Source organism: Xiphophorus hellerii, chromosome 13 (genome assembly GCF_003331165.1).
Source record: "Xiphophorus hellerii strain 12219 chromosome 13, Xiphophorus_hellerii-4.1, whole genome shotgun sequence".
Lineage (NCBI taxonomy): Eukaryota > Metazoa > Chordata > Actinopteri > Cyprinodontiformes > Poeciliidae > Xiphophorus > Xiphophorus hellerii.
This window is the reverse complement of record NC_045684.1, coordinates 15,951,736-15,978,880: the sequence shown is the minus strand read 5'-3', so window position 1 is coordinate 15,978,880 and position 27,145 is coordinate 15,951,736. Positions and strand designations below refer to the sequence as shown.

Sequence of the window (27,145 nt, the reverse complement as noted above, 5' to 3'; positions counted from 1 at the left end):
TCTTCTGCCTCTACATGTGTTGTGTTTTGATTTCCTTTTCTCTCATCAAAACCCAGCGGCTGTGTCTCAGTCAGATACCACCAGAGTTCTGTTTGGAAGTTAGCATAATGATTAAAATCACTGCAAAAATATGATCAGTTGCTTAACACTTGTACCTATTTTTCAGCTAAAAAGACTCAATCAGATGCTTCCACAGTCATAAATCTGTATTTTGTTGTTTTTCAATAAAAGGGAAAAAGCACACATCTTGCCAAGAGTTTCTGCTATGAATATCTGAAACTTTTTTTTTATCAAAAGAATGAAAATAATTTGCATTTTACTACATCATATGCTTTCTAAAATGCCTGATATTGGATTTTTTGCAGCTGAGAAGTCACCTAATTGGTATAATAAGTTGAATTAAGCCAGCTATTCAGTGCTAGCCTTGTAGGCTTACTAGAGAACATCGGTGAACAAATTGCAGCATGAAGACAAGTCCTGTCCAGTGGACTGGACTGGATTAAAGTGAGGACAGATTTCAAGCAGGATTATGTTACAAAACATCCCAAGTTTTGGACAACTCACAGCACTTTGTTCCAATCTATCATTTGAAAATAAATCATGGATATTTCCTAGTTATGCACTAGCCTGGGTCGGTCTACTACGTCACATTCAAATAAGACCCACAGAAGTTTGGGGATGTAATGCTAAAAAGATTTTAGAAAAAGTTCAAAGGGTGTGAATATTTTTAGAGTTATAGTAAATATTAAGAAAGTCAAGGACTCCAAGTATTGATCTGTATGGAAAAAACAAGTCATCAAGAATAATATGGGACACTGTTTGCTTCACCTTATCTTATGTTGAACATGTTTTATTTCAAACATGAAATCTAGATGTAGCTGGATTTCATTCAATATGTTTTTTAATAAATGAAGCCAAAAATGGAAGTACAAGTCATTTAATTCCTCTGAAACAAAACTTTCTTTTCCAATATGTGGGTCGTCTCCACAAACACACCGGCAGAGAAGTAAAAACATTTCAAAAACCTGTCTTCCAGGATTAAACGACTGCTGTTGTCGGAGTTTGTGCCAAACTGATCAGCTCAAACTGAGGTTTGAAATCTGTCTGCCAGATTCCCTCCAAAAGCAAGCCCTGGTTTCGTTCCCAGCCTCTTTACTGTTTGACTCTACATGACACATCTGAAATGCTGCTTTGCACCCAAAATAACTTGCAGCTATTTGCATCGGCATCCAACTTTCCTTCATAAGACCAAGGGAAGCCGACAAGTTTCTGCAGGAGACACTGCAGGTGAATCAAAGCATGGAGGAATGAGAGGAAGGAGTTCTGAATAATGAGGTGGTGGATGAAGGGCAGGAGGAACGAGGCGAAGACGTGGAAGCTCCTAAGAGATGATTTCCCACTCTTGTCTGCATACATATGCGTTTTTAATATTTAATTCCTCATCTTGAGGCTGTGCTCTGTATATGCAATAACAGTAATCTGCAAATATTTTTCTGTTTAAAAGTTAGAAAGGTATTGAGTGGTTTGATTTAAAATTAAATAATTACATGACTTAATCAGCATATTAAATTTAATCATTATTAAACTTGTTTTCATTCTTCTTATTATTACTACAGTTATAAAGTAAGAAATATGTCTTTGGACATTATTCTTTTTCAATGTTATTAGATATTTAAAAATATTATTAGAACAACATGCCGCTATAATGATTAATTATGCTATTTTATCATTTGTATTGCTATTATTATTTAGAAAAATAGTAGCAATTACATAATAATAAAAACAATAATAATAATAATTTTAGAAGCATACATAAAAATACTAAAGACAATATTATGTTGAAATATTTAAAATCACTAAAAATATGAATAAAAACAAAGTGAAATCTGACCATCTAATTTTGAAAATGCTAATGATTTTTTTTTCCAAAGTTCAAATTGAAAATACAAAACAAATAAAAAGCAATAAGTCCATGGCAGGAGGAAATATCAATCTACACCATGTTTTTATTTATGAACCCTGATGTGTGGGTGGAATTAAACCTTTTGAAGTCATTCAATTAATTGCCTAATAGGAGTAAGTCCAGTCAAATCCGTTGATTTGATTGAGCAGAAAGCCTTCATTAAAAGATCATAAACAATTGTGAAGTGTGTCCAAACAGTAAGTAAAACTCATTTCTTTATGCATCAAGCAAGAAGAAAAAAAAAACTGGGGTGCACCTTTTTGAAGTTTCACACTTAAGTTAAAGATTAAAAGCAGCGTTGATCCCACGACTGTGAGTTTATTTTGTACAAAATGAATGAAATGGACACTTACGTCAATAAAAATGGACATTCCCTTTTTCAGCTCCAGCTGAGTGCAGGGCTCCTCGGACACAGACTGAAGCTCCTCTGAACAATCCATCCTCCTCAGTGCTGCTTCAGATGTAAACTGCAGAGGAATGTGTCTGCTTGTGCCTCTTTCCACTGATTACTGCCACAGCTGAAGAAAGCTGCGGCGAAGTCAGAGAGAAGCATCCACAGTTTCCTGATAAAAGTGTGTCAGTTTAATATTTAATTCATGCTGTTTTAGAACAAAAACGTCTGTGTTTGCTTGTTTTGACTCCATCCTAAGCCACGATTTTGTATTGGAAGTTAGTACATTATTTTCTCCTAGGTATATGCCTTCAAGCATCAACACGTTTGTCATGGGTGATGCTTTTACTTTGAAATGTTTCCTGCTGCATATCGCTCTTATTTCCCAGACTTGATTCTAAGCTGAAGGAAAGTGAGAACCTTTTTTTACTGTTTCAAACTTTAAATTTGTGCACACATAGTCATAAACTTTCACTAGCAAACACATAAAATAAAACCACATTATTACACTGGTTGAAACATTAAATAATAACATAAAGAAGATATGTGGGACACGCAGTCCATTGAGCATCCCAAATATGACAAGACAAGAGAGAAATTTACAGCAAACTTTTTGTGGAGGGTACAAATACCTCAAAAGGTCAACTTAGCTTTGATATTAAAGTGATCTTATGCAACTTTGAGGTTTAAAATTCTTTTGTGTGTGAAAGTGTGGCATGTGGCTTAGGACTGAAAATGCATTATTCATTTACTTTCTGAAGATCAGATATTTTTTATTTAAATATTATCTGAGTTGCATTTTTTTCCTTTTCTTTTTACTGTATTTACATTTCATATTCCTGAGTCTGCAAACTTTGAGTCAAAGTTGTTTTCTAGTTATTAGCAATGCTTAAAGAAAAACCAAAGTAATTTTGAAGATAAGTGTGGAATGATGTACAAGAAAATAATTAAGTAGTATTTTGAGTACTGGTTTTTATTTTCATTTGCTTTTCAACGAAGTAGCGGCTGATTGGGGAAAACAAAGCAGCACTTCCATCTAGTGGAGAGTTCTGGAAAGACAAAAAAGCCTACCTGAATAGATTAAAACCTTTTTAAAACACAGGAGCGACAATATTTTATAATAACAACTTAGAATATTGAAATATTACCAATAGTTCAGGAAAAATAAGCAATTTGTAAGGTTCAAGATATTCAGATCTTCACTATTTCTATATTTATGCAAAGCAAAAACTCCATTCTCACTGTGTGCAATATACAACAGGATTTCCAGAAATATGTTTTCAAATTGCGTTGCATACTAAATAGTCCGCACTGCTTTAAAAACCCGGGTATAGGCAAATCTCATCTCTTGTAAAACTCATTGATAAACTTAATATCATATGCTCTAACTAGCAAATTTTGTAAATACAGTGGTCAACATACGTTTTAAACATCAAATCATCAACTAAAACTAATTTTTCTAGATGCTTACGAGACCCTCATGTAAACATTTTTTCTTCTTGCAACAACTTTTTTTCTTCTTCAGTTCATTTAGGTTTACAGGGGTGTGTTTTTCTTTGAACAGCCCTGTTAAGGTCAAAATACAACATTTAATTTGAAAGTCATGACTGGTTTGGTGAGGCCACATGACAACTCTTAAATAACTTGGTACATGGAGGAGTTATAAGTATTTATTTAACGGATAAGGGTATTACGCGTTAGTCCTGTCACCATTTTGTGAGTGGCATTTTCGTGAATCACATGCACATTAGTTTTAGGTCAAGCTAACTAAGTAATGTATAGATATAATATTGGAATGCATTGGCAGAGCACGCATTTTTTATTTCAATGTGTACAGTAAATTAAATAACTATTGAACTAAAATTTTGATCAGTTTGATTAGTAATTAGATAACTGAAAAGCATATTCTGTGTTCCTATAAGCAGATTTAACCGAATAATAATAACGACAACAACAACAATAAAAATAACAGTAATAATAATAATAATAATAATAATAATAATAATAATAATAATAATATTTGTGACGAATCTTGTCATTTTCTTTATTTTTACATCTCAAAATAGAATTAAGATTTTCACATTTACCCCTTAAATTGTGATTTAAAAAAAATAAAATTAAACAAATTATCTGTTGAACTAAGTAACTTCTAATTTATGCAACATAGACTAAACGTGGTGGATTGGTATATTTTAGAGGTAAATTACACAAGGTTTAGATGCAAAGTATTTTATATTATATTAAAAGCAACAATTTTAATTAAAATCTGCTATAAGTCATAATGTTTTGTCACGTAATTTTAAGTAAACCTGAGTCCTTCTGATTTTCAGAGAACTTCAATTTCCATGTCGGCTTAAAATTATCTCTAAGATAAACTTGCCTTTCGCAATATGGCGGACGCGCTGGCGTATCCTTTTTACGAAACGAGTCCAATCTACTCTGAACCGTATTCACGTCTACGCTCTGAACAAACACTAGAGTTGTGCTGAAACTCCACGGAATATCGCGATACCGGTTGCAGTTCTGTGATTGGTTCAGAATGGGCTGAGGTTACTTGGCATTCTGGGACACAAACAGTGGTCGGTATGAATAGCTGTAACAGCGACAGCAGCATCCATCGTATAGGGAAGGAGACGAGACAAACAAACGGCTGAGCAGCAGGCAGCGGAAAGGACAAACAGTCTTTTTATGTCTCTTGAAGAGGTTTCGATTTTTCGTTCAGACTGAGGATCATGTGGTTTTATCTCTGAAATGCAAAGGTTGGACTTTATCCACTAACCGTTTTGGTTAGCTAACGGTGGCAGTAAGTTAGCCCCGCAGTGATTTGCGCCTGTCTCTGTGTTGGCTGGCTGGCTGACTGGCTGGCTGGATGGGAAAGCTGGTGAAGTATTAAAAGTTCGTCCAGCTTCGTTCATTCTCCCCATTTCAACTCGATTTTACCCGGAGCTGAGCGATGACGACTCTGAACATGGCGAGTGTCGGACACAGACGCAGTAAAACTTGCTTTTTAGAGTCACTGGACTGGCATATCACCCAGCTAGTTTACCCAAGATAAACACTGACTGACGAAAGCCCGACCCTGTAATGGCAGTTGGTGTGAGAGCAGCACAGCTGTGCGGTACTACTGCTGAACTCTTCGTCAGAAAACCCTTTTAGCCTGGATTTAATAACAAACCGGGTACAATCCCAGCTGTCACCTGAGCCCCACTGCTGCTGGTCCCCACAGGTGATTTGAGGGAGGCTGGGGGGGGGGCACAACATGTCAGGGGTCACCACTGTGCAGCTGTTCACCAAGTTTGTGAAGCACGCACTGGGCAAGACGCAGATACAGCTGAACCGATGGCTGCAAAGGACTGCCGCGGAGGATTGTGATAAGATAGACATCCTAATATGCAGCGCGTTTGATGAGAGAGGGGTCGGGGCTGGGAAGACAGATGGAGACCCCGATATTATCAGCGACACGGGGGGGACATCCTTCAGCAGCAGCAGCGGAGAGTTCAGACACCCGTGCTGCATCACCACCTTCTGCTTCAAGAGCGCCCTGCTGGCCTGCATCCTGACCGCCGTGTGCTTCTCTTCAGTCGCGCTGGTGCGGCAGTACCTCAAGGACCTCCTGCTCTGGGTGGAGAGCCTGGACAGTTTTGTTGGAGCCTTGCTCTTCATAGTTGGTTTGATCATTGTTTCCTTTCCATGTGGATGGGGATACATTGTTCTGAATGTGGCAGCAGGCTACCTTTATGGATTCGTACTGGGCATGGGACTGGTTATGGTGGGAGTTTTAATAGGGACCTTTGTGGCACACCTAGTGTGTAAGCGGTTATTGTCTGACTGGGTCCTGAATAAAGTTGGGAACAGTGACCAGCTCAGTGCTGTTATACGAGTAGTGGAAGGAGGGAGCGGACTCAAAATTGTTGCCTTAGCAAGACTCACCCCCATACCATTTGGACTCCAAAATGCAGTTTTTTCGGTGAGTATAAAGCACCATTAATCAGTTTTTTCTCCTCATGTTTCCAGTGGCTGACCATCCAGGGTGATAACCTTTTAGTGGGCAGCAGAGAAACGTTTGGAGAGGGAACCTGAATTGATTTTGAATTACTTATATTTGTTGATACTTATATTTCTTAGCAAATATAAGACTTGAGCAAAGAGATGAAATAAAAACAAGTTTTAGTTGTAGTTTTTAAGTGCTTTTTGTGTAGTTTTGCATATTTTTGTGGCTCTACACTTCATTGAGTAACACAAGTCAGATATGTTAAAAGGTTATTACTACAAAATCCTAAAACTGTTATTTAGTCACTAAAAACAGAAATGTGCATTTATCGCTAAAGAAAACTAGTAGACGTAGTTCAGAACCTGCTAATATCAAACAGAAAGTGCATTTCATTTTTGACGAACCATTAGTGTAATTGGGTATAATGTCGTCATTACCAGCTTTTAATCCGACTGTTAAAATTTTATGCTCCTTTGTGTATTTAACCACATTACGTAGATTTTAGATGCTTTTATTCTCCTTACTTTGAGTTGGAGGATTTGCAATTTTGTCAGGAAACTATTCACTGAATCTGCATTTAAATGCTTCAAGTCTACAGCGTTCATTCTCTGTAGTACACAATACTTTCATAAATAAAGTGCTAAACATAATGTCAGTACTGCAAAAATAAGATTGAATTTCCTTCCTGTAACTAAGAGCAATGTGTAGGAGTATTTTCTCATCCAGCTGAGATGTAGAGAAGGCTAAAGCGGTGTTGCTCTGTTATGTATAATTAAAGAAGACTATGGGTGCACTGACACTTACCCTAGTATTTACAGATTAAATGGTGTTTTCATTAAATGGACTATAGAGATGCACTAAAGAAAAACTTGTGACTTGAATCACTCAATTTTTCAGCGTTATCAGCTCTTTATCAGAAACCCAAAAATCAGATCTCTTTCCTTTCAGTGAATGCCTCATATCTAAGCTCTATCAGTTGTACTGACAACAAAACTCTTTGGTGTGGACGTTGTGATTGAGGAAAGAACTTTCAAAGTTGACTGTTTTCCGTGTAGTGAGGTGTTTAAAATGAGGTCACAAGAACGGTAAGAAGCTGATTAAAAGATTATCGTATTTTTTACACCCTGACAAGACATGTTTGCATACTACACATTTAGGCTGCTCAAGCGTGAGAGAGCAAAAGTTTTAGCATATATCAGAAAGCTGAAATAAGAAGAAAGGTAATTTGTTTGAGCTTTCAACCTGTCAGTCATGGAAAATGCTGGAATTAGCAAGTATTTTCTGGAAAATACACATGAAGCCTGCTGTATTTCTAATGCTAACTACATTTGTCACCTATTGTATGATGCTAAAGTCAGTTTGAAATGCCACCTCCATAATCGTGTTTGTTTTATAGTACGGATAAAACTATTTTACAGTGACTCCTCTCTCTCACTCACAGTGTAACTTGGCCTCTGCTTCTAACGTAAATAATTGACCACTTACAGCAAGAAGGCTTACAGTTTCAGTGCTGTTTTTATATCTTCTTATATAACAGTTCTTAAAGACAAAATACCTGAATTGAAAATCTCAACAGGTCGGGACTGTACAAGAACCGGAGATCATAATTCACCACAGAATTCTGATCACTGCTTTTAACCATAGAAACAGCGTTACACAATGTTTGGTGACCTTGGTACACCTCAGTTCTAGAAACCGGTCCATCTCTGGTTCTCTGTTAAATTGGTGACCTTCCTCATTTAGCAGAGAAGAGAAAGGAAATGCTTTCTTGCTGGGCCAGCTGACACTCGGGGGAAATTATATCTTGCCAGAACTGAGTCAGGAACTGCTACTACTATTTTAACTGCGAACAGTGGACACTGAACTCAGGCGTTTTCATGTAACTTTCATGCTCAAGGCGGACAAGAGGCTATTAGCTGGAAATATAAGGCCGTCCCCCAGAGAACAGGAACTTTTTGCCTTATTTCAGCTGTGCTCCGATACAACGTATGCAAACCGCCTTTCCCTGAACATGTAAACTTGATCCTGACAAAGACATCTGATCAAGCTAAATGATAAAACTAAACAGCGTCAGGATATTGCTTTCCTCGGCCCTTCTACACTCAACCTGAGACCTTGACCTTCATACATTAAATGAATAATTTATGATCACTGATTACCCTCTAAAGAGTAAAAGCCTTATAAAATCTGTTGGTACATTGAAGAATATCACTGTTTTTATTTTCAGTTTTATCAAAGTATATGTAATGTTATATAATGTTGCAATGTGAGGTCTTTAATATGAACAATGACTTGCAACAATATTCAGACTCCTTGCTGAAAGCAATCGGTTGTACTTGATTTTGTTAGAGGCATCAGAGTCTACGTGTTATATGTATGTAACGTATAATTTTCTTTCACTTTGTAATTATCTTCAACTTTCTGTTGGACAGTCATATAAGATCCTAATAAAATACATTAAAGTTGAGGCTGTAAAGTAACAAAATGTGGTAATTTGAGGGGTATGAAGACTATTGAAAGGTATTTTAAACTCGGAGTTTTCCAGAAAGAGTCATTCCCCACTTGTTAGAATTGTGACCCTCTTTTCTGGGAAGCTAGTATCACATTATCAGCAGCGTGCTTTTAGATGGGGTGTCTTTCCAAGAAATGTCACTTTAACTGAATGACATGTTTATCTCACATTTCAGCTGAGTCAAATAAGAGCAGATAGTTATCAGTGAAACAGCTCTATGGATGTTTACGCCTTTTTGACGGTGTTAACCTGTTACAAAAAGTGTTCCTTAAACGCCAACTTTTAAAGCAGAATCCACATGAATGCTGGTGTGTGTCTAAACACTGTATAAAGCCTCTGTTACTGGTTATATGAAGTAGTAAAACTCTTGCAGTCAACCACCGTGGCACACAACATTTAAAAGTGGATGCAAATTGGTGAGCTTGAAAGTCATTTATTGCTCACAGCATAAAGGAAGCAGCAGGGGGAAAAAAAAGAAAGATTACGTCTTTTTCCACAAGAGCTGTAATTGTGGGATGCAAAACCAGTTCAGCTTTCTGGATGATTGATTTCTTAGAAATATTTTTGTATTTAATTTGACTTATTTTTTGCTCTTGGCTTTTGCTCCAAGATACACAGTCTAAACCAACTTAGAAGTTGTTGATTTCCAAATTTCCACATTTCTCTCAGATTGGCAGTGATGGGAATTAGAATACAGCGTTTGGAAAACATAATACCACAGCACCATTAAATAACTATTGACGTCTTTTCTACCCTTATGCACTTTAAATAAAACAACGTCTCTGCTTTATTGTTATGGATTTGTACTTCAGATATTTCCAGTTTCAGTTTGACATGAGATCATTGCAACCTTCAGATATAGTAAACTGTTAAACCTTGTGCTTCGGGGAATCTTATAGAAGATAAGATTCTATATCTTACATTTCACTGATTACACTGACATTAGAGATGACAAGTGAGCCTACAGATATATTGGCAAACCAAAAAAAAAATCTAAATTATTTATTTTAAAGAGCGAACACATTTAAGATTTTGTCTGGAATGTTGCTGCAATTGTATCACAGAAATCAAGCAGATGGCTTTCTTTTGCCTAAGTGGCCAAAATGCCATGTGATTTATGTGTTTTCTTAATGTGAAGGCTGAGCGGTTGCGATACTCTCTGTATCCATAGGATGATTTGGCCCTGTCATGTCAGAGTAACCCACATGACGCTTTAACCTTGGACGCTGCATTAACTCCTGGGTTTGGCTCTGCAGAGGTGATGATGAGGTGTTAAAGAGACAGACGTTATGCACCGTGTTGCTCTGCTCCTGTCACTCTGGTTTGCATTATTAATTTCCGTCAAGTCGGTTTGTTTTGGAAAATAGAGGAGAAGAGCTTCCTGGAATGCTCGTTGTGGTAATTTGTTGGTTGCCACTTTGCATTTTTAATCGCCCCTTTGTTTAGTTACGTTGTCGCAGCTTTGTGTCTTTAAAAATGTCTTTGTGCATCAGCCTTTGTCATGACATTTTCAGATTGTACTTTTATAGCAGGTGTCAAACTTGAGGCCTGTGGGCTAAGTCCAGCCCACCACAGCTTTTTATGTGGCCCTCTTAAGTTCTGACTGAACACTAAATGTGCTTAAATATTATTTTATTAGTCAAATCTGTGCAGTTTTTCTGTTTATAACATTATATCAGTCAGTCCCTCCAGTTTCTTACGGATTATTACGGAAATTCATGCAAAATCAACAAATCCCCACACTTTTTTGCACCAGTACGTAATTGGTAGTTCAATCTGGAGAGACTCACACAGAGAAGAAAATAGCAGTTAAAAAGATTTAATGGTACAATTTCTTTGGCGCTCGGACCCGGCAGAAGACCGTGAGCCGAGGATCGCCGTGAGCAGGCGGTCTGCTCGGCGAGCTCGGGATAGTCTTCCCCCCGGGACCGAAACTGGTGGTGGAGCGGAGCTCGGAGAGCACAAGGGATCCTGGAGGACGATCCTCATGGTGAAGGTGGAGATGGGGAGGAGGTGGGTCGAAGCACGGCTGACGAGCAGGAAGACCCCAGGGTAGCTTGGACTTTTGAAGGCGTCTTTGGATGATGATTGGCTGGAGCGGCGTGAAGCTCCGGTCCGGATTGGCTGCGGTCGGGCGTCGTGATTAGATGATGATGTGGTGAAGCTGGTCGAGTCTCCCAATTTGAATTTTCGCCAAGGCTCCATTTCAATCTGGAGAGACTCACACAGAGAAGAAAATAGCAGTTAAAAAGATTTAATGGTACAATTTCTTTGGCGCTCGGACCCGGCAGAAGACCGTGAGCCGAGGATCGCCGTGAGCAGGCGGTCTGCTCGGCGAGCTCGGGATAGTCTTCCCCCCAAAGAGGGAGCCGGGCCGAGGCCTGGCTGGCCTGCAGTCGGATGACTGTTAGGCGCACCACGTTGGTTGGGGCCTGCAGTCTGACAAGACTGATAGGCGTCGGTTGGGCCTGCAGTCTGACAAGACTGATAGGCGTCGGTTGGGGCCTGCAGTCTGACAAGACTGATAGGCGTCGGTTGGGGCCTGCAGCTCGGCGAGACTGATAGGCGTCAGTCGGGGCCTGCAGTCGATGGGACTGATAGGCGATGGTGGGGCCTGCAGCTTGGCGAGACTGATAGGCGTCGGTCGGGGCCTGCAATCTGACAGGACTGATAGGCGTCGGTAGGGCCTGCAGTCTGACGGGACTGATAGGCGTCGGTAGGGCCTGCAGTCTGACAAGATTGATAGGCGTCGGTAGGGCCTGCAGTCTGCCAAAACTGTTAGGCGTCAGTCGAGCCTGCAGTCGACGAGACTGATAGGCGTCGGTCGGGGCCTGCAGCCTGCCGAAACTGATAGGCGTCAGTCGGGGCCTGCAGTCTGACGAGACTGATAGGCGTCAGTCGGGGCCTGCAGTCTGACGAGACTGATAGGCGTCAGTCGGGGCCTGCAGTCTGACGAGACTGATAGGCGTCAGTCGGGGCCTGCAGTCTGACGAGACTGATAGGCGTCAGTCGGGGCCTGCAGTCTGACGAGACTGATAGGCGATAGGGCCCGCACGCTGGCGGGACTGATGGAGAAGCAGCGTGATGGACTGCGAGGCCAGGCCGGCAGGGCTGAGGGCCTGTTAGGCCCTGCTGGCTTCCCTAGGTGTAAAATAAATGTTAGAGATAGAACGAGCTCCACCACCAGTAATTTGAAAGATGCTCACCAGCGGCTAGGGAGCGTTGGGCTTCGAGCACTGAGATGCGTTCAGGTCTGATGTAGGAGGAGAAGGCTGATGATGACCAGCGACCAAGCTGGAGGAGGGTAGCTGTGGAAAGACCCTGAGTGGCGGCTGATGTGGCTGCGCCTATTCTAAAAGAGTGGCCTGAATATTGGCTCGGAGGCAGACCGCAGGACGTTAGGATCAGTCTGAGATGACGGGTGAACCAATCAGCGGTCATGGGAAAACGTTCTGGTGTGAGAAATAGAGGTTTGGAATGGGGGCAGAATTTATGTCTTTTCGTCACGTATTTAAACATGGCGTGAAAAGGGCAGAACGAACAGTCCGTGCGTGCTATAGAGATCTTACATGGACCTTTAGCTTTGGAGTGTTTGATGAGGAGATCGTAGTGGTCAGGATAGAATTTAAGATCGGAGACAGATAGGTCTCTGGAAGGATTGAATACTTTGGATGTGGAAGTAATTTCTCCAAGTCTTAAAAAACCATAAAAGGCTAAGAGGAAAGCGCTGGAGAGGAGCGCTTTTAGGTAAGGAGAGAAAGGGCCAGAACGTAGCGTGATGATAAGGTTCCGCAATAACGGAAGAGTGATGGGTTTTCTGCTATCAGGCTGGGTGGGGCTGAGCTTAGATATGCCTCTCAGGAGAAGTTTCACCGCGGGGTTTGAAAAGAGGCTTGCAGATGAGCTGGGCTGCTGCAGCTTAGCGTGGAAATTGATTCCTGCGAGCAAACTGCGGATGTATGATACTTTGAAACGACGAATGTCGAAGCAATAGGTGATGAAAGCGAGGACCGTGGATATGTGGACAGGATAAAGACGGATGTTGAGAGCAGAGCAAAACTTAGCGAAGGTTCGCCAGGCAAAAGTATAGCAGGAGAGAGTAGACGGAGCTAGGCCCGACTTAATATGGTGACGAGCTGAGCGCAAGAGAGAGAGGAAAGAACAGCTTAGTTGAGAGCCAGATCTTCTAAGGCCGGGATAGGTTCTGGGTGAACGTTGGCGGCGGGGCAAAGATGACGAAAGACCTGAAATTTGGAACGGGACAGAGCGTCAGCAATGGCGTTGAAGTGGCCAGGAACATGCTGAGCTGTAATGATAAAGTTGTTAATTACTGCCTGCCATGTGATGCGACGGATGAAAGGCATGATTGATCTACAGGGAGAGCGTCCTTTATTAATGGCATGAACCATGGCAGCGTTGTCGCAGCGCGCTGAGATACGCATTCTGCTCCACAAATGGCCCCAGAGACAGCATGCTATGGCGATGGGGACTATTTCGTAATAAGCTGAGGACTCGGACTGGGGATAAGAGGGGGGCCACTTCCCCGCGAACCACTTTCGTTTGAAGAAGCCCCCAAAACCAGAGGACGGGGCCGCGTCGGTAAAGAACTGGAGCGAGTCAGCCGAAAGGACGACGTCACTATAAAAGAAGGAGATGCCGTTCCAGTCGGAAAGTAGCTTTGCCCAGAACGCGAGGTCTGATCGGCAGCCGCCGTCCAGGACGACGCGGTCTGACAGGGAGGGGACCGAGTTGGCCAGATCGAGTAGGCGCGAGATGAAAGACCGGCCCTGGGGGATTATTCGCATCGCGAAGTTAAGGTGGCCCAGCAGTGAGAGAAGCTGGCGTTTAGATACTACGGATACTGAGATGAAAGAGCTGGAGACTTCTCGGATTCTGGACAGTTTATCCGCGGGCAACGAAGCGACCATGGAGACCGAATCGAGCGTAACTCCCAGAAATTCGAGCGATGTAGCGGGGCCGATGGTTTTCTCGGCTGAAAGAGGCACGCCTACGCGGATGAAAAGCTGGCGAAGTACGGACAGAGAAGGACCAGGCGAGGAGGTGGGGGGGTCGGCGAGAAGAAAGTCGTCAAGGAGGTGAAGGACCGCGGGTACCCTAGAGACGTTGAGAAGTATCCAACACAGTGCTTCGGAGAGATTGTCGAACAGGCTGGGACTACTCCTGCTGCCGAAAGTAAGCCTAACTGCGAAATAAAAGGAGCCTTCCCACTTGGCGCCCAGGAGATGCCAATCGGAGGGGTGCACTGGCATTACTTTAAAAGCATCGGTGATGTCGGCTTTGGAGAGCCAGGCGCCCCGCCCGCTAGCTTTAATGAGTGAGATGGCATGATCGACCGAAGCGTAACAGAGAGAAAAGGGGGCTTTGGGAATGAGGCTGTTGATGCTGGAGGTTGGGCCGCCGTGAGGGGCAGAAAGGTCGAGAATAAGACGTTTTTTGCCGGAGTACTTGCGGGTGGCCAGGCCGAGCGGATTAACGCGGAACGGGGAGAAAGGGGAAGAACGAAAGGGTCCTATCATGTAACCCTTTGAGACTTCACGGGAGAGGAGGCGAGTCACGATGTCCGGTTCATTAAGTGCGGACCGGAGATTGGAGCAAACAAAAGAAGCGACGGGATGAGACTGAACACCTATGCGGAAGCCCTGAGAGAGACCTGTGAGTAGGAAATTCACGAAGGTGGGATCGGGGTGGGAGCGAAGGAGGAGGGCTAGTTCGTGAATGAGAATAGGCGTGGACAGAGAGCTGGCAATCAGGGCTTGGAATGTCGGGGCATCCGGTGGGGGGGCAGACGCCGAGGACAGATGGACTTGGGGTGAGCGTCTTTGCAGAAACTGCAAATGTGGAGGAAAGGGCAATTAATAAACGAGCAGATCCCTTCATTAAAGTTATTGCAGACTGGACGGTTGTTAAATACCTCGACTTTCCGACCCCGACGATCGAGCGACTGACCGGCCGGGCGGGACGAGGACTGCGGGGGCGGGGGGGCGGGGACGGAGGCGGCGAAAGGGATTGTGGGGCAGAGCGCGCTCTGGTGGCCGACTGCGGAACATGTGAGGCACGTAGAGGCTTGAGTGAGCATGATCAGCAGTTCAGTGTCCAGGACCGACCAGTCCGTGCAGATGCCAGATTGGGACAGAGTCGTCGCGGCTTTGGCGGCGAACGCTTTATGGTATTGGTAAAATAAAGATCTGCCGTATTTGAGGTTAAGATCAGCGATGAGAGAGAGATATGAATCAAGTTCTATGCGGCGGTCTGGGTAGACTGAGCAAATAACGTCGCGATAAATGCTAAAGGCAGCCAGAAACTCTCCAATGGAGAGGTTTTTTGATAAACGGGGATCACTGGACTTAAAGATGGCGGTGAGGCCTTCCGTAGAGGAGACGCGCTGGTCCACTTCGGGAGACGGGAGAATGAGTAAAACGAGGTTGACATATTGTCCTTGCAGGATCTTAGATCGCAGTTTAGGAGAGATGAGAGCGAAGGATGGAACATAGGAGCGGCCTGACGGGAACGAGCAGACGCGACGATGAGTTCAGGAGGTTTGAGAGGCTAAAACAGTGAGCGGATGGATACGTCTTACCTGAGTCGCGTCCGGAGAGAGCGTTGGCCAGCGTGAATTCCACCGGAGCTGGCTGCGCATGAGGGAGAGCGCTGGACGGAGCCGAAGGCTGCGCCGACGCGTTGGGGGAGCGGTCCTGGAGCCGATCTGCGAGGGAGGAAACGGTGTGCTGGAGGAGGTTGATTGAGGAGATGAGAGCCGAAGTAAGGCGGTCCGAATCGGTAGAAGGCTGGGTCGGATCCGCGGGGTGGGGCGTGGGAACAGCCGGAGCCGCTAACGCCGGAGCTGGGGTGGAAGCCCGGGGAGGCGGAGCCGGAACGCTGGACCGTGAGGTGGAGGGGCCCGGAGAGGCTGGGTCGGTCGCCCGGGCAGCAGGCCGGCCGCGGCGGCGTTTGGCTGGAGGGGGAGAGGATTTCCGGGATCTCTTACGGGGGGGATGAGGCGGGGGAAGAAGCGCCGGGGAAGAGGGAGGCGAGTCGGCGTGGGGCAGAAGGGCGGCCAGGGAAGCCAGTTGTGAGGGATCCAGGTCAGAGCCGGGAGAGATACCGTGGAAGGCCAGAGCAGCAGAGGGGGTTGGAAGGGGAAGCCGGGTGGCCAGACGAGCACTCCTGCGCGACGGGCCTGGGGAAGGGTGAATCGGATCAGCGGGAAAGGAGTAAGAGGAGGCAAATGGATCGTTCGAATCAGAAATAGACATGTCGAGGGCGAATCAGCGGACTAGTCGAAGCACGGCTGACGAGCAGGAAGACCCCAGGGTAGCTTGGACTTTTGAAGGCGTCTTTGGATGATGATTGGCTGGAGCGGCGTGAAGCTCCGGTCCGGATTGGCTGCGGTCGGGCGTCGTGATTAGATGATGATGTGGTGAAGCTGGTCGAGTCTCCCAATTTGAATTTTCGCCAAGGCTCCATTTTATAGCAGATGATCCTCAAAAATTGTCAAAAACTTTCTTGTTTGTCCTAAACAGCTGCCTCAGCCTTAACTGACCACAAACCCTTGGATTTCTATTGCAAAAAATCACAAAACAATGGTGAAATCCTCGGGGGACTGAAAAAATATTAAATATGATTTAATTTTAAGAATTTATTGAATATTTTATCAAACAAAAAGGAAAGTCACGAGGAAATGTAACTGATTCTCCACGTTTGTGCACCTACTCCACACATTTTTAAGATGTTTACAACATACAGTGACTGCGAAAGAGTCAAACAGTTCTGCATTTGTCCCAATATACCACCTGTGTCTGCTTTAGATTTTACTTTTCAGGGAGGACTGTGTTGAGGAATGGACCAGACTTATTGCCTCGTGAAAAAACAAACTCAGCTGTGTGAAACTAGCGCTTACTTCCAGCTGCACACAGTGAAGCTTCCACCGGGGACTTCATGAGGTCCTGCTAGATGAAGGTTAATAAGATGAATCCCCTGCTCCACCTGCTTCCTCGGCAGTATTTTCACCTTCCAGTCCAGCGGGCTTTCGGCCCTTCCTCAGAGTCTCACTGTCTTGTTATAATTTATCCCACCAGGAGGCTCATTACTAAGCCGGGCTGCTAACTGTTTCCTAACAATCATACCCTCAACAGTATACAGGGCCATGAGGGGCAACATCTCGGCTCACACAAACTCATTGCGGTGGAGTTCTGCCCTGGGTAAGCACTTTTTGCGAGCGAGGCTACATTTCAGCGTGCCCCCTGCTTGTTTCTGCTGAAGTAGATGGTGCCACATTATAGTTGGTAACCTAAAACGACCCAGAGACTGCAGCTGTTAGCGAAACTATGGGACAGCTCGGGGGGGGAAAAAAAAAAGTTTGCTAAGACGAAGTGGACAAAATCAGCTGTTTAAGCATGCTTTATTACCCAGAGCACCATCCAACTGGCATAATGAGCTGATAATGGAATAAGGACACCCATTACTTTAACTTACACACTCATCTGTTCAAGAAAATATAGGGTTACGTGTGTATCTAGACAAAAAATTGCATTACAGCTGCTAACATGTTTCTATAGTTAAGATTAGCCTACTTACAGTTTTGTTTATGAGCACAGAGTCAGACCTGCGCAGCTGCTTATCTGATTGAATCAGGTCAAACAAAGGATGGGGAGTTTTTTTTATTTATTTCTCGGTTTTGCAGATCATCTTGATGTAGAGGCTTACAGAAGCAAGTAGGAGGTTCAGTGGGAATTGTCTGCACGGTTATAAAAATACCAGCGATGCGTTCTCCCCTAGATGAACGCCAGAGAGCTGCATATATGCAAGACGCCTGACAGGCAGAGGCACTTTAAAAGTCCGGGATGATTTCTGCTGGAAGGTCCTGTTTTTATTTTTTTTAACATGTTACTGGTTGGATGTGTCATGGCTGCACATAGTCAAGATCTTTTAGTGAAAAGCATCAAGAGAAAACATCAGTTATGTTTTGAAAAGCTACTGACTCCTACGCTGTTTGAAAAAGTCAGGAAAGTTGTGGAAATTGATTTCACTTTTTTCAGGTGTGGATAAGTATGTAAAATAAAAATAAAAAATATGGTAAATAATTGTTGTTCCAGATTTTATTATGTCTGTATAAATAATGAGATAGAAGGAGGGACAGTCCTTCTGTCTGTCCCTCGTTGTCTCCTTTCTTTCCTATCCTCCTCTCATCCATTTTTCCTTTCTCATGTCCTTCTTTTTATCCTTGATTGTCTCTTTCCTTGTTTATTCTGTTTATTCCTTCATTTTTTTCTTACCTTGTTCCTTTCCTTTTTCTCTTTTATCCTTGTGTCCTCCCTTTTCCTCCATTTGTTCTTCTCTCTTTTCCACTATTTGTTTTCCCTTTTTTTTACTTTCTTCCACATTCTTCATTCCCTCCTTGTATCCTACTTAAATTCCTTAATTTTGTTCTTTGTTTCCTTCTTCCTTTCTTTCTTTCAAAAATGGCCACAAACATGTGGAGGACTCTGTAAATGTGTACCCTTGTCTCTGTTCATACAATCCATTCTTGAGGAGTTCAGATCAAAAGTTTTGGAATAGAGATATGAATGAAGTAAGTTTTGTGTTAAAGGTTTTTCTTTCGTTCTATTTTTGTGGTATTTCCAGGATTTGTTCCAAGGATTTGCTTGTCCACTTTAGAAAATCTGTCACAGATCATTCATTAATATTGACCTTTGCTGTTTTATTTTGCAAGTGAACATAAACGACTAAGAACTGCGGAAAAGCAAGTCTGGGATTGTATTTTTTTTTTTAAACGAAGGATGGTTTGGGATTTATCTATGCGTCGAGACATTTGGGTGGATCCAGCGTTTGTAGTTGAACGCCTTGAAAACGTTTTGGCACAGGCTGCATCGGGCCGTATCCTCCTCCGGCCCCGCTATCAGCCACAGTCTGGACAAAGTGCACACCGAGCCAAGGTCACATCCACGCGCAGCCCACGCTGTCACGCTGCGGCTTATGTCATCAGTGAAACAAGGGATCAAGGGTGACACAAACACAGACGTTTGTTTATATTTAGGCGTCTGCGACGAGAAACGAGACGCTGAGCAGAATCTGCGCTGACGTGTGTTTAGAACATGGAAGTTGCACCATATTGTTATCATTTGTCTGCCAGCATAACCAAGATCTGATTTTCTTATTGTGTCACGAATTAAAGGATATTGTGGCAACCCTGAAAGCGTAGTTTAATCAGCTAACGGAAGTAGATGCTATCAGAAGAAACTATGTAGTTCTGTTTTTTTATTGCTGGAGTGCAGGAAGAAAGAGATTTCTCCATCAGAATCTGATCTGTGTCTTCTTGTCTTATTCTAATGTTGCAGATGCAAATTCTTTATCTAACCCTGTATCAAGGGTATATATATTATCCATTCTGTTAGAAATTACCTAATTAATATTCAATTGATGACACAATTGTTTTCCCTTACTTAATAAAAATGGTCTTCAATCAAATTGACTAGCGGTATTTTTCTAAATATGTATAAGGAGCAGCTTCAGTTTTTTTCCTTTTGGCAAAAGCACTTTTAAAACCATATTTTGCATAAGAAGCACCTTGGTTTCAACTCCACACACAGACAGGTCCATGGTTTAAATTGTTAAAACAAATTCATTTTATAGTGCTTTTCTTTATACATCATTATGCAGTGTCTGCTGCAGGACAGCCTGGCTGCCATATTTTGAGTGTGGTAAAGTCTCTGTTTCTGCTTTCAGATCACAGATGTGTCCTTGCCAAACTACCTGGTGGCCTCCTCCGTGGGTTTGTTGCCCACACAGCTCCTCAACTCTTACCTGGGCACCACCCTGCGCACCATGGAGGACGTCATCGCCGAGCAGAGCATCAGTGGCTACTTTGTGTTCAGCCTGCAGGTGAGATGGATAGATATAATATCAAGCTACTCAGATGTGTAAGAGAAATGCTATAACTGAATTTATGATTAATAATGAGTGACTTGTACATAAAATAGGGAACTGGGTTTCAGCTGTATTTATGTCTGGAAGCATAGATCCACTTGATGTATAACAGAGTTCTCCTAGAAATGTCCGAAGGTCAAACATGGACTACCCAGGTTGCACCAGCAAATCCTGTTTTCCTTCTTCCAATTTCTTGATTTCTATATTAAACCCCTTAAAATAAACACTTTATAGAGTCTTTATAGCAGCCGACACGCAACAGCAAACAGCGTGTCGGATTACTTTGTGTCAAGAGTAATCCGACGAGAGGTTTTTCCTCTAGCTTCAGTTCAGTGATGTGTTTAAGTTCTGCTAGTGCGCTGGATCGGCTGTATCAGAACAAATCCAAAAGCTCGCAGCGCCCGCAGCCTTATAAGGAACGACCTTCTAGTGAGAGCAGATGTTCAGCTTTCTTCAAGTTCCTATTCTCTTGTACTTATGCAGTTTTGTCAAAAACTCATAGAATGTTTTTCAAGTCCCTCTCTGAGTTATTTCATGCTCACTGTTGGTTTTTTGTCAAGGCCAGTGTATGATTCAGCTTCATCTGCAGGGTTTGGGCCTGTGTAACGATAGATAAGCACTGGCTGGCCTTGGTAGTAGCTTCACACTGCAACAACATACCTGGCATGAGCAAGGTTGAACAAACATGACACGTAATGTGCACTTTGCTCGAACGTCTAATAATGCACTTGGAGAAAACAGGTGACGCTTTTTCCTGAAGGCAGGGAGCCACACCCTCAGTAGGACGCGTAGCATTTTTGTAAGACGCACACCTCTCCAAGAAGTGTAGGTTTAAATTGTTGCTCTAAAGTCAAATTTTTCCTGGAAGCCAAACAAATTAGAAATTATTGGGCTCTGCTTTTTCGTTTGGCTTGACACCAAAACACACCTGCTGCTGAGTCTGCCTTTGTTCTAACTTAATTCAGCCCATTGGGAATATGTCCTTAAATATTAAAATTGGATTTGGATGCTTCATAATACATGTGTATGGCTGCACTACACTCAGTTCTAACAGAATAAAAAATCCCACACTACAGGTATTAACTGAATCAGTTTCATCCAGCTGTTTTCGAAACAGAAACATCATTTTGATGCAAACTGCAGTAAATTGCATGTCTGCAAGCGTAAAATAGTTTTAATAAATGAAAAGAAATGACACACTGTTAGGTGAACTAAACGAATCATGAGATGAAGCAGCCAATACATGACTTTAAAAAAAGAAAACAGCCCAGTGAGCAGTGGGGATGAATTCAATGTCGAGGCTGCAGGTAGACCTCATTTTGACATGAGTCAATGTTAGCTGTATTTATAGCTCAGGCGTGGACCTTTATACTTTGTCTAGGATTACAGTATGCAAAACTGGGTGCTGTAAAAGTAGCATGTAATTAACTACCTTAGAATACAAATTTCGTAGGCTCCATAAAAACAATGCAAAAATGACAGAGAGCAATAAACAGTTTTATTTTATTTAGCTTTATAAATTAATTGTATCCTTTTATTTTAGTTGTAATTTTGTCATGACATTAAAATACAAAAAAGCTATACTTTTTTTTTGAGTGCAAAGAAATTGAGAGAATAGTGCTAGGTGGATGAAAACAACACTTGCGCCAACTTTTTGTTTTTCTGGTAAAGTAGGTCGATATTAATGTCATTAAATATCTAAAGCTAGTGGTAGATGTGAAAAAAACCTTTTCTTTTAAACCCAATGTTTACCTTTAGATGCATTTAAAAAAATGTCAGTGGGGCTGAAATGTCTCCTGATGAGTTGAGAATGATAGAAACAAAAGTTGAAAGCTCACCTAAATACCTTAGAAATATTTGGGCAGCATTTTTAGTGAATAAAACCTGCAAGCTAATTTTTGTCCAAAAAGACTAATAAATCTAGACATGTTTGTCTGGTCACTTATGGAGTTGCTTTGCTAAGTAGTTATTTCCAGTCCAGCTCATACATTATAAATACATTAATTAAATGTTCCCTCATGACATGGGCTGCTGAGCTGCATTTGGGTCACTGCAGGTCATAGTTTATGAAGTGGGCTGATTAATCATTATGGTCATTACTGAGGGTCAGACAGTCTGTTCTTAACCCAGAGTCTACAAGACTTCCAGGTCTGAAGACACCCCAACATGATACAAACCCAAAAATGAGCTCGTGTTGCGTCGCTTATCTCCACAGATCATCATCAGCATTGGGCTGATGTTCTACGTGGTCCACAGAGCTCAGGTTGAGCTGAACGCTGCCATCGCTGCCTGCCAGATGGAGCTCAAGTCATCGCACATGAACGGCTCCTCCACCAATCACAGCGGCTTCTCGTACTGCAGCAAGAGGGCGACGGCCGGCAGCGGAAACTGCATCAACGTGGTGTGACGACCAGTGACTCTGGTTAGCTCCACGGACCAGAAGACTCAGCTGTTAAGACTGGACAGCTTAAGAAGGAGCCCACTGAGTTCTGGAGTCCAGAGCGTACTGGTGGCAAAGTTTACCATTTATCCTTCATGACATCACATTCGGAGGGAAACCCTGAAAGTGTCTTGGTTCTGTGGTTTCTGTTGTCGACATGACGCACCCTTCGATAAAGAATGGTGCTGTGAAAAATCCTTTTTGTGGTTTGTCATCTAAACACGTGTTATCAGTTAGATTTCTTTAGGTACCTCTTAATATCTGCTGTTACAGGAGATGTCAATGAAACAATGACTTTCAGAAATATCAGAGGTGAGGTGAAATAAACCTCACCAGCCGCCTGGTGTTGTTATGAATGTGCAATCTGGAGCTTTCTAGACAACCAAGGAATCGATTTTCTGTTGCCAACCTATGCACCTTTACTTCATGCGGTTGTGTTTTATTTCAGGTGACTTTATCTACACCCAGTGCTCATTTACAGTTTAATAGCAAGGGCATTATAAACACTTTAAAATCATTTCGCTTTAGTTGTTTGTTCTTTTTAAAGTGCCCTCGTTTTGAGAAGTCTCCAAGCTCGTTCTGCTGGCTTGTCGGTTTCGTTCGGAGCTACAGGAACGGCTTTCGCAGCAGGACACTCAGGAACGCCTCTTCCAGGAAGTTTAGGTGAGCTATGAAGCCGGGGAAGTGATTCCTGCGTTGGAAGCAGTGGAAAATCCTAGGGTTTGATTTTACATCTTTGTTTACTTTTGACTGTGCAATTTGGGGAAACAAAAAGAAGGAAAATTAGACAAACCTTTAAAGAAATAATGCATTTCAGTGATTAAATTAACCAAGGAATTTGGAGAAAATATTTCAAGTATTTATTTTTGTCATTATGGCTTACAGCTAATGAATACTTCAAATTCAGTTTACTATAAATTTACATAATTTACATTTGAGGAATCAAAAGGGCATTTTCAACACAGAAATGTTCTGTTTCACCATGATGTGGAAAAGACTCTCTGCATAAATTGACCACTCCTAAAGAACCCAGATTCTCACAAAGTGCTGTAACCAAGCATATTACTGGAAAGTTGAGTGGAAGGAAAATGTTTGGTGGAAAAACATGCATTTTGGATTAAAAGTACCAATCCCTGGACTAATAGCCATGAAGTCACTGAGCTTGATTGGCCAGCAAAAGTTTGATTTACCTTCATGCCACGCCACTTCAATGAAGTAACTTATCCAAACGGAGCCGCAGTCTAGAAGTGACATACCTTTTGGTAGGTTAATATTTCTATTTTAAAAAAAATATATACGTTCAAACTCAAGAATGGGCCTTGCTTTAAAATCCTCCTAAGGCTCTGTGTCTTCCTGTTGCTTGTGCACCTTTTTCTACCACGTTTTTTCCTTCCACTAAGCTTTCCTTTACTTATTCTTGGATTCAGCACTCTTGGACAACTAGCAACTTGTCCTGCTTCTCTATAGCTGCACGGGCCATAACATTTCTGCATTAAAAAAAAAAAAAAAAGAATTTTTTTGTAAGTCTTGCATAAAATTTTAGTTTATGGAGTGACTGAACTTTGCATTTTTATTAGCCATAAGCTCACAAATACTTGAAATATACCCTCTGTGTGTTATGAACCCACACCTGAGTTTAATTTTGGTCTGAATTACTTAGATGAACTTTTCGAAGATATTTGAATTTCTCGAGCTGAATCTGTAAATACTTTTTTTCTTTGACGTTCACAAATCCGTGCAATAGATCATAAAAGATTAACGAAAGAGTATGAATGTTGCATTCAGTGCTGAAACCAAACTAATCACAAAGGAACCCAAACCAGAGTTCGCTTCGTTTCTTTTACAGAATGAAAGTAAAGCAAAAATAGAGCCTTTTATATTTTTTTGTGCAGTAGATGAACAACTTTATTTACCTGCTTTCGCGTCGATGAACAAGGTTCTCATTGCCGTAGATTTATTTGCGTAGTCCGCTGAAACCGACCGATGATATTTTCATAAAGGTGTGTTTAACTTTGAACGGGTTTGGTTGGTTAAAAGTCTGAGAAGCTGACAATCAAACACAACGTGGACTCTACATGATGAATGTGATTCTGTGGTTTGTTTTTACATTTCTTACGATGCTGCTCCTCAGACAAAGTCTGATTGAGGAATAATAAGGGCTTCTGTCTAAAACATCCATCTCGTTTTTCAGGAAACCTGTTTTCTAATCTTGGCTGATCTTGTTTGTTTTTCTTTTCTCCCCTGTTTTTTGTTTCATTTTTCTTTTTTTGTTTCTCTACAAACGTTTCAGCTGAAATCCAGAATTGATGTTTGTCCAAAAACACATTCCATCTTCTGATAAACTCTTTGTTTCTCCCTTTTTGTGAAATGTTTCTTTGAATGCCCCTTCCCGATGGAATTTAGCAATAATATTTGACACTAAAAAGCAAAAACGACAAAAAAAACAACAACAACAAAGGGAATAAAAACACAAACCTGTAATATGTTGAGCCAAGTGAACCTGGAACTGTTCAGTCTTGCTGTTGAAGATGTTTCAAACGTCGCGTCTGAGTTGTTGTCGATCCGTGTTTGACTCGTTTGTGTTCAACCTGCCTTTTTTTACCTCCTGCTGCCTCTGATGTTCCGTTGAGAACCTGAACAAAAGTGTGAGCGTTTGTTGCTTTCGGGAGAGCCCCGACAACTATTCGATCACCTACAAATGATTTAGCTTCTCCCTGCTGTTGCACGAACATCTTCAACCTCTCAGTCTGGTATGTTCAGGACACCGAGGAGGATATTTTTCCACGCCAGTTTGTTAGAAAAGCATGCCGAGAACGTGCTGTGTTCCCCGAAACGATGACGCAATTCAAGAAATGAGGGTGAACGATTACCATACATAGTCTCTCTCAGCTGGGACTTTAAAAGATTGTGTTGTGGAGGTTGTTTGGTTTTTTTTTTTTTTATTAAAAGCTTTTGTTCTTCCTAGCTGGGCTCTACTTAACTTAGATCTAGTTATGCAACAACTGATTCCTGAGGGAAGTATGTTTCATAGAGAACCACAGAGGACCTGACTCTGCAGAGCAGCTGGGGGACTGAAAGGATGAGAGGAGGGTCCGGTTCGGTGCTATGGAATGCAATACTTCCCCATCTGTATCAAGTGCATTACACATATGCTGTATTTTTTAATACAGAGAGTTTTACAGTGTATAAATAGTATTTATCACTGTGCAAAGCTTGTTCAGTGTTATTTATGAAAGAGAAAATAAAACTTGACAGACTTTGTTACATGTGTTTTTGTTCTTTGCTTTTCTCTTTTTATCGCACGATGACAAGGTTTCAGCAGACCTGAAGTTTGAAAAGCAGCATGAAATTAAATCTTTACCCTCAAATCAAACACGCAGTTCAATCCAATGCAATAAATCAATAGGTCATATCAACTGTTGTTTTTCCTGATTTTGCTAAAATCGGAAATTAGCACAATAAATATTTATATATAATTTGTATGTAGTTATTGCTATATATTCATTGCACATATTTAACAATTTTATTAAGTTAATTTCATATACTGCATTGAACTATATTTTCAGTATAATGTATTTATAAGGTAATTTATTTAAATATAGATATATTTTGTGTAAATCTGACTTGGTATAACAAAGAAAAGTGTAAATATTTAAATGTTTGTGTTTTATTATTTTTTAATTAAAAAAAATAAATTATTGTTTTATTGGGGGGGGGTTTGTCATCGTTGTGTCTTATAAGCATCTAATCTTAAAATAAATTGTTGTAATCCAGTAAACAAGATTACTAATACTGGTAATGTATGTGTAGGCAAATGCACATACATTTAAGTATATTCATAAATCATAACTTCATCAAAACTGGCAATAAATAAACAAAGTCATCCAAACTGTTTGAGTAATACAACCGAGTAAAATAAATCAGATTTATTCATTAATTAATTGGGATGTTATTAATGTAAATTTGATTTAATAATATCTTAAAGGCTTTTCACGAAACTTTGGTTCAGCCTTGATCATTTGTATTGTAATGAAGCTCATTCTTTATCACATTATAGAACTATTTACAATTTTATCTCAATAAAAACATAATTTTATTTCTCTTAAGATTTATGATTTTCTTTACTTCTATTGTTATGTTTTCTAAATAATCAATAATTACATCATCTACATTTGTATCTGAAAAAATGTGGTCGAGTTCGTTCATAAATGTTCAAATTAAATCTGTTAAAGAGTTTCTGAATCATTTTTGCTCTTTGTTGTAATTTAGAAGTAGTATGTTTTCTGCCAATATTTTTGATCTTTTTTATTTCATATTTATTTTGACGTAACTTCAAAAACATTTATTTAATTTGCATCATTTTTTTTTTTAATTGAAGCAGTATGGTGCCACCTGCTGAAAGATTATCTTTTATCTCTAAACACTTTTCAGTAATTGCATTTTGTTGATGTGAATTTTATTTTTCTTATTTTGGCATTATGTTAAACTCAATTTTTGCTTTTGCATTTATGTAATATTTTTCCTCAATCGAACTTTTGTTCTTTTATGTTTACAGTTACATAGAAATATTGAATCAGTGAATTTTTGGATATTTTTTCTCAGCTAAAATGTACTTATGTTTAAAGCATTTATTTAACATACAACATTGTGGTGTCTTGAATTTATTTATTTTTTACTTTTGATTTCCTTTTCTTGATCAAATTTAGACTTGTTACTTTTGTTTTGTCTCTGAAAAAGGTATCTCCACTTTTCACTCTGAGAGAATCTGAAATAATCTCAGTTTCTTTCTGATCTTGCAAACATCTCCTGCACCGTCAGGACTCAGAGAATGAGCAGCAGCATTGTACGGCCAGAAATAATAACTTCTTGTCACAATGATTTTGTAGTAAAGCTCTGACGGGTGC

General features: G+C 41.3%; 3 protein-coding genes across 3 annotated transcripts in view; 1 reads left to right on the top strand and 2 right to left on the bottom strand.

Moving 5' to 3' along the window:
- necab1 (N-terminal EF-hand calcium binding protein 1) overlaps window positions 1–2,479 on the bottom strand; it is a 41,751-nt gene extending 39,272 nt beyond the window's left edge. The window contains exon 1 of the mRNA XM_032580629.1: window positions 2,317–2,479. Within this exon, the coding sequence (XP_032436520.1) occupies window positions 2,317–2,403 (87 nt within the window). The 5' untranslated portion in view covers window positions 2,404–2,479. The remainder of the gene's footprint in view (window positions 1–2,316) is intronic.
- A 2,450-nt stretch (window positions 2,480–4,929) lies between these two features.
- Window positions 4,930–25,505, top strand: tmem64 (transmembrane protein 64). Its single transcript, XM_032581289.1, has 3 exons — window positions 4,930–6,321; window positions 19,601–19,756; window positions 22,017–25,505. The coding sequence occupies exons 1-3, from the start codon at window positions 5,614–5,616 to the stop codon at window positions 22,206–22,208; spliced, it is 1,056 nt and encodes a 351-aa protein (XP_032437180.1). The 5' UTR covers window positions 4,930–5,613; the 3' UTR covers window positions 22,209–25,505.
- On the bottom strand, window positions 11,096–16,353 carry LOC116731506 (predicted GPI-anchored protein 58). Its single transcript, XM_032581290.1, has one exon. The coding sequence runs from the start codon at window positions 16,129–16,131 to the stop codon at window positions 15,337–15,339; it is 795 nt and encodes a 264-aa protein (XP_032437181.1). The 5' UTR covers window positions 16,132–16,353; the 3' UTR covers window positions 11,096–15,336.
- Window positions 25,506–27,145: the final 1,640 nt, after the last annotated feature.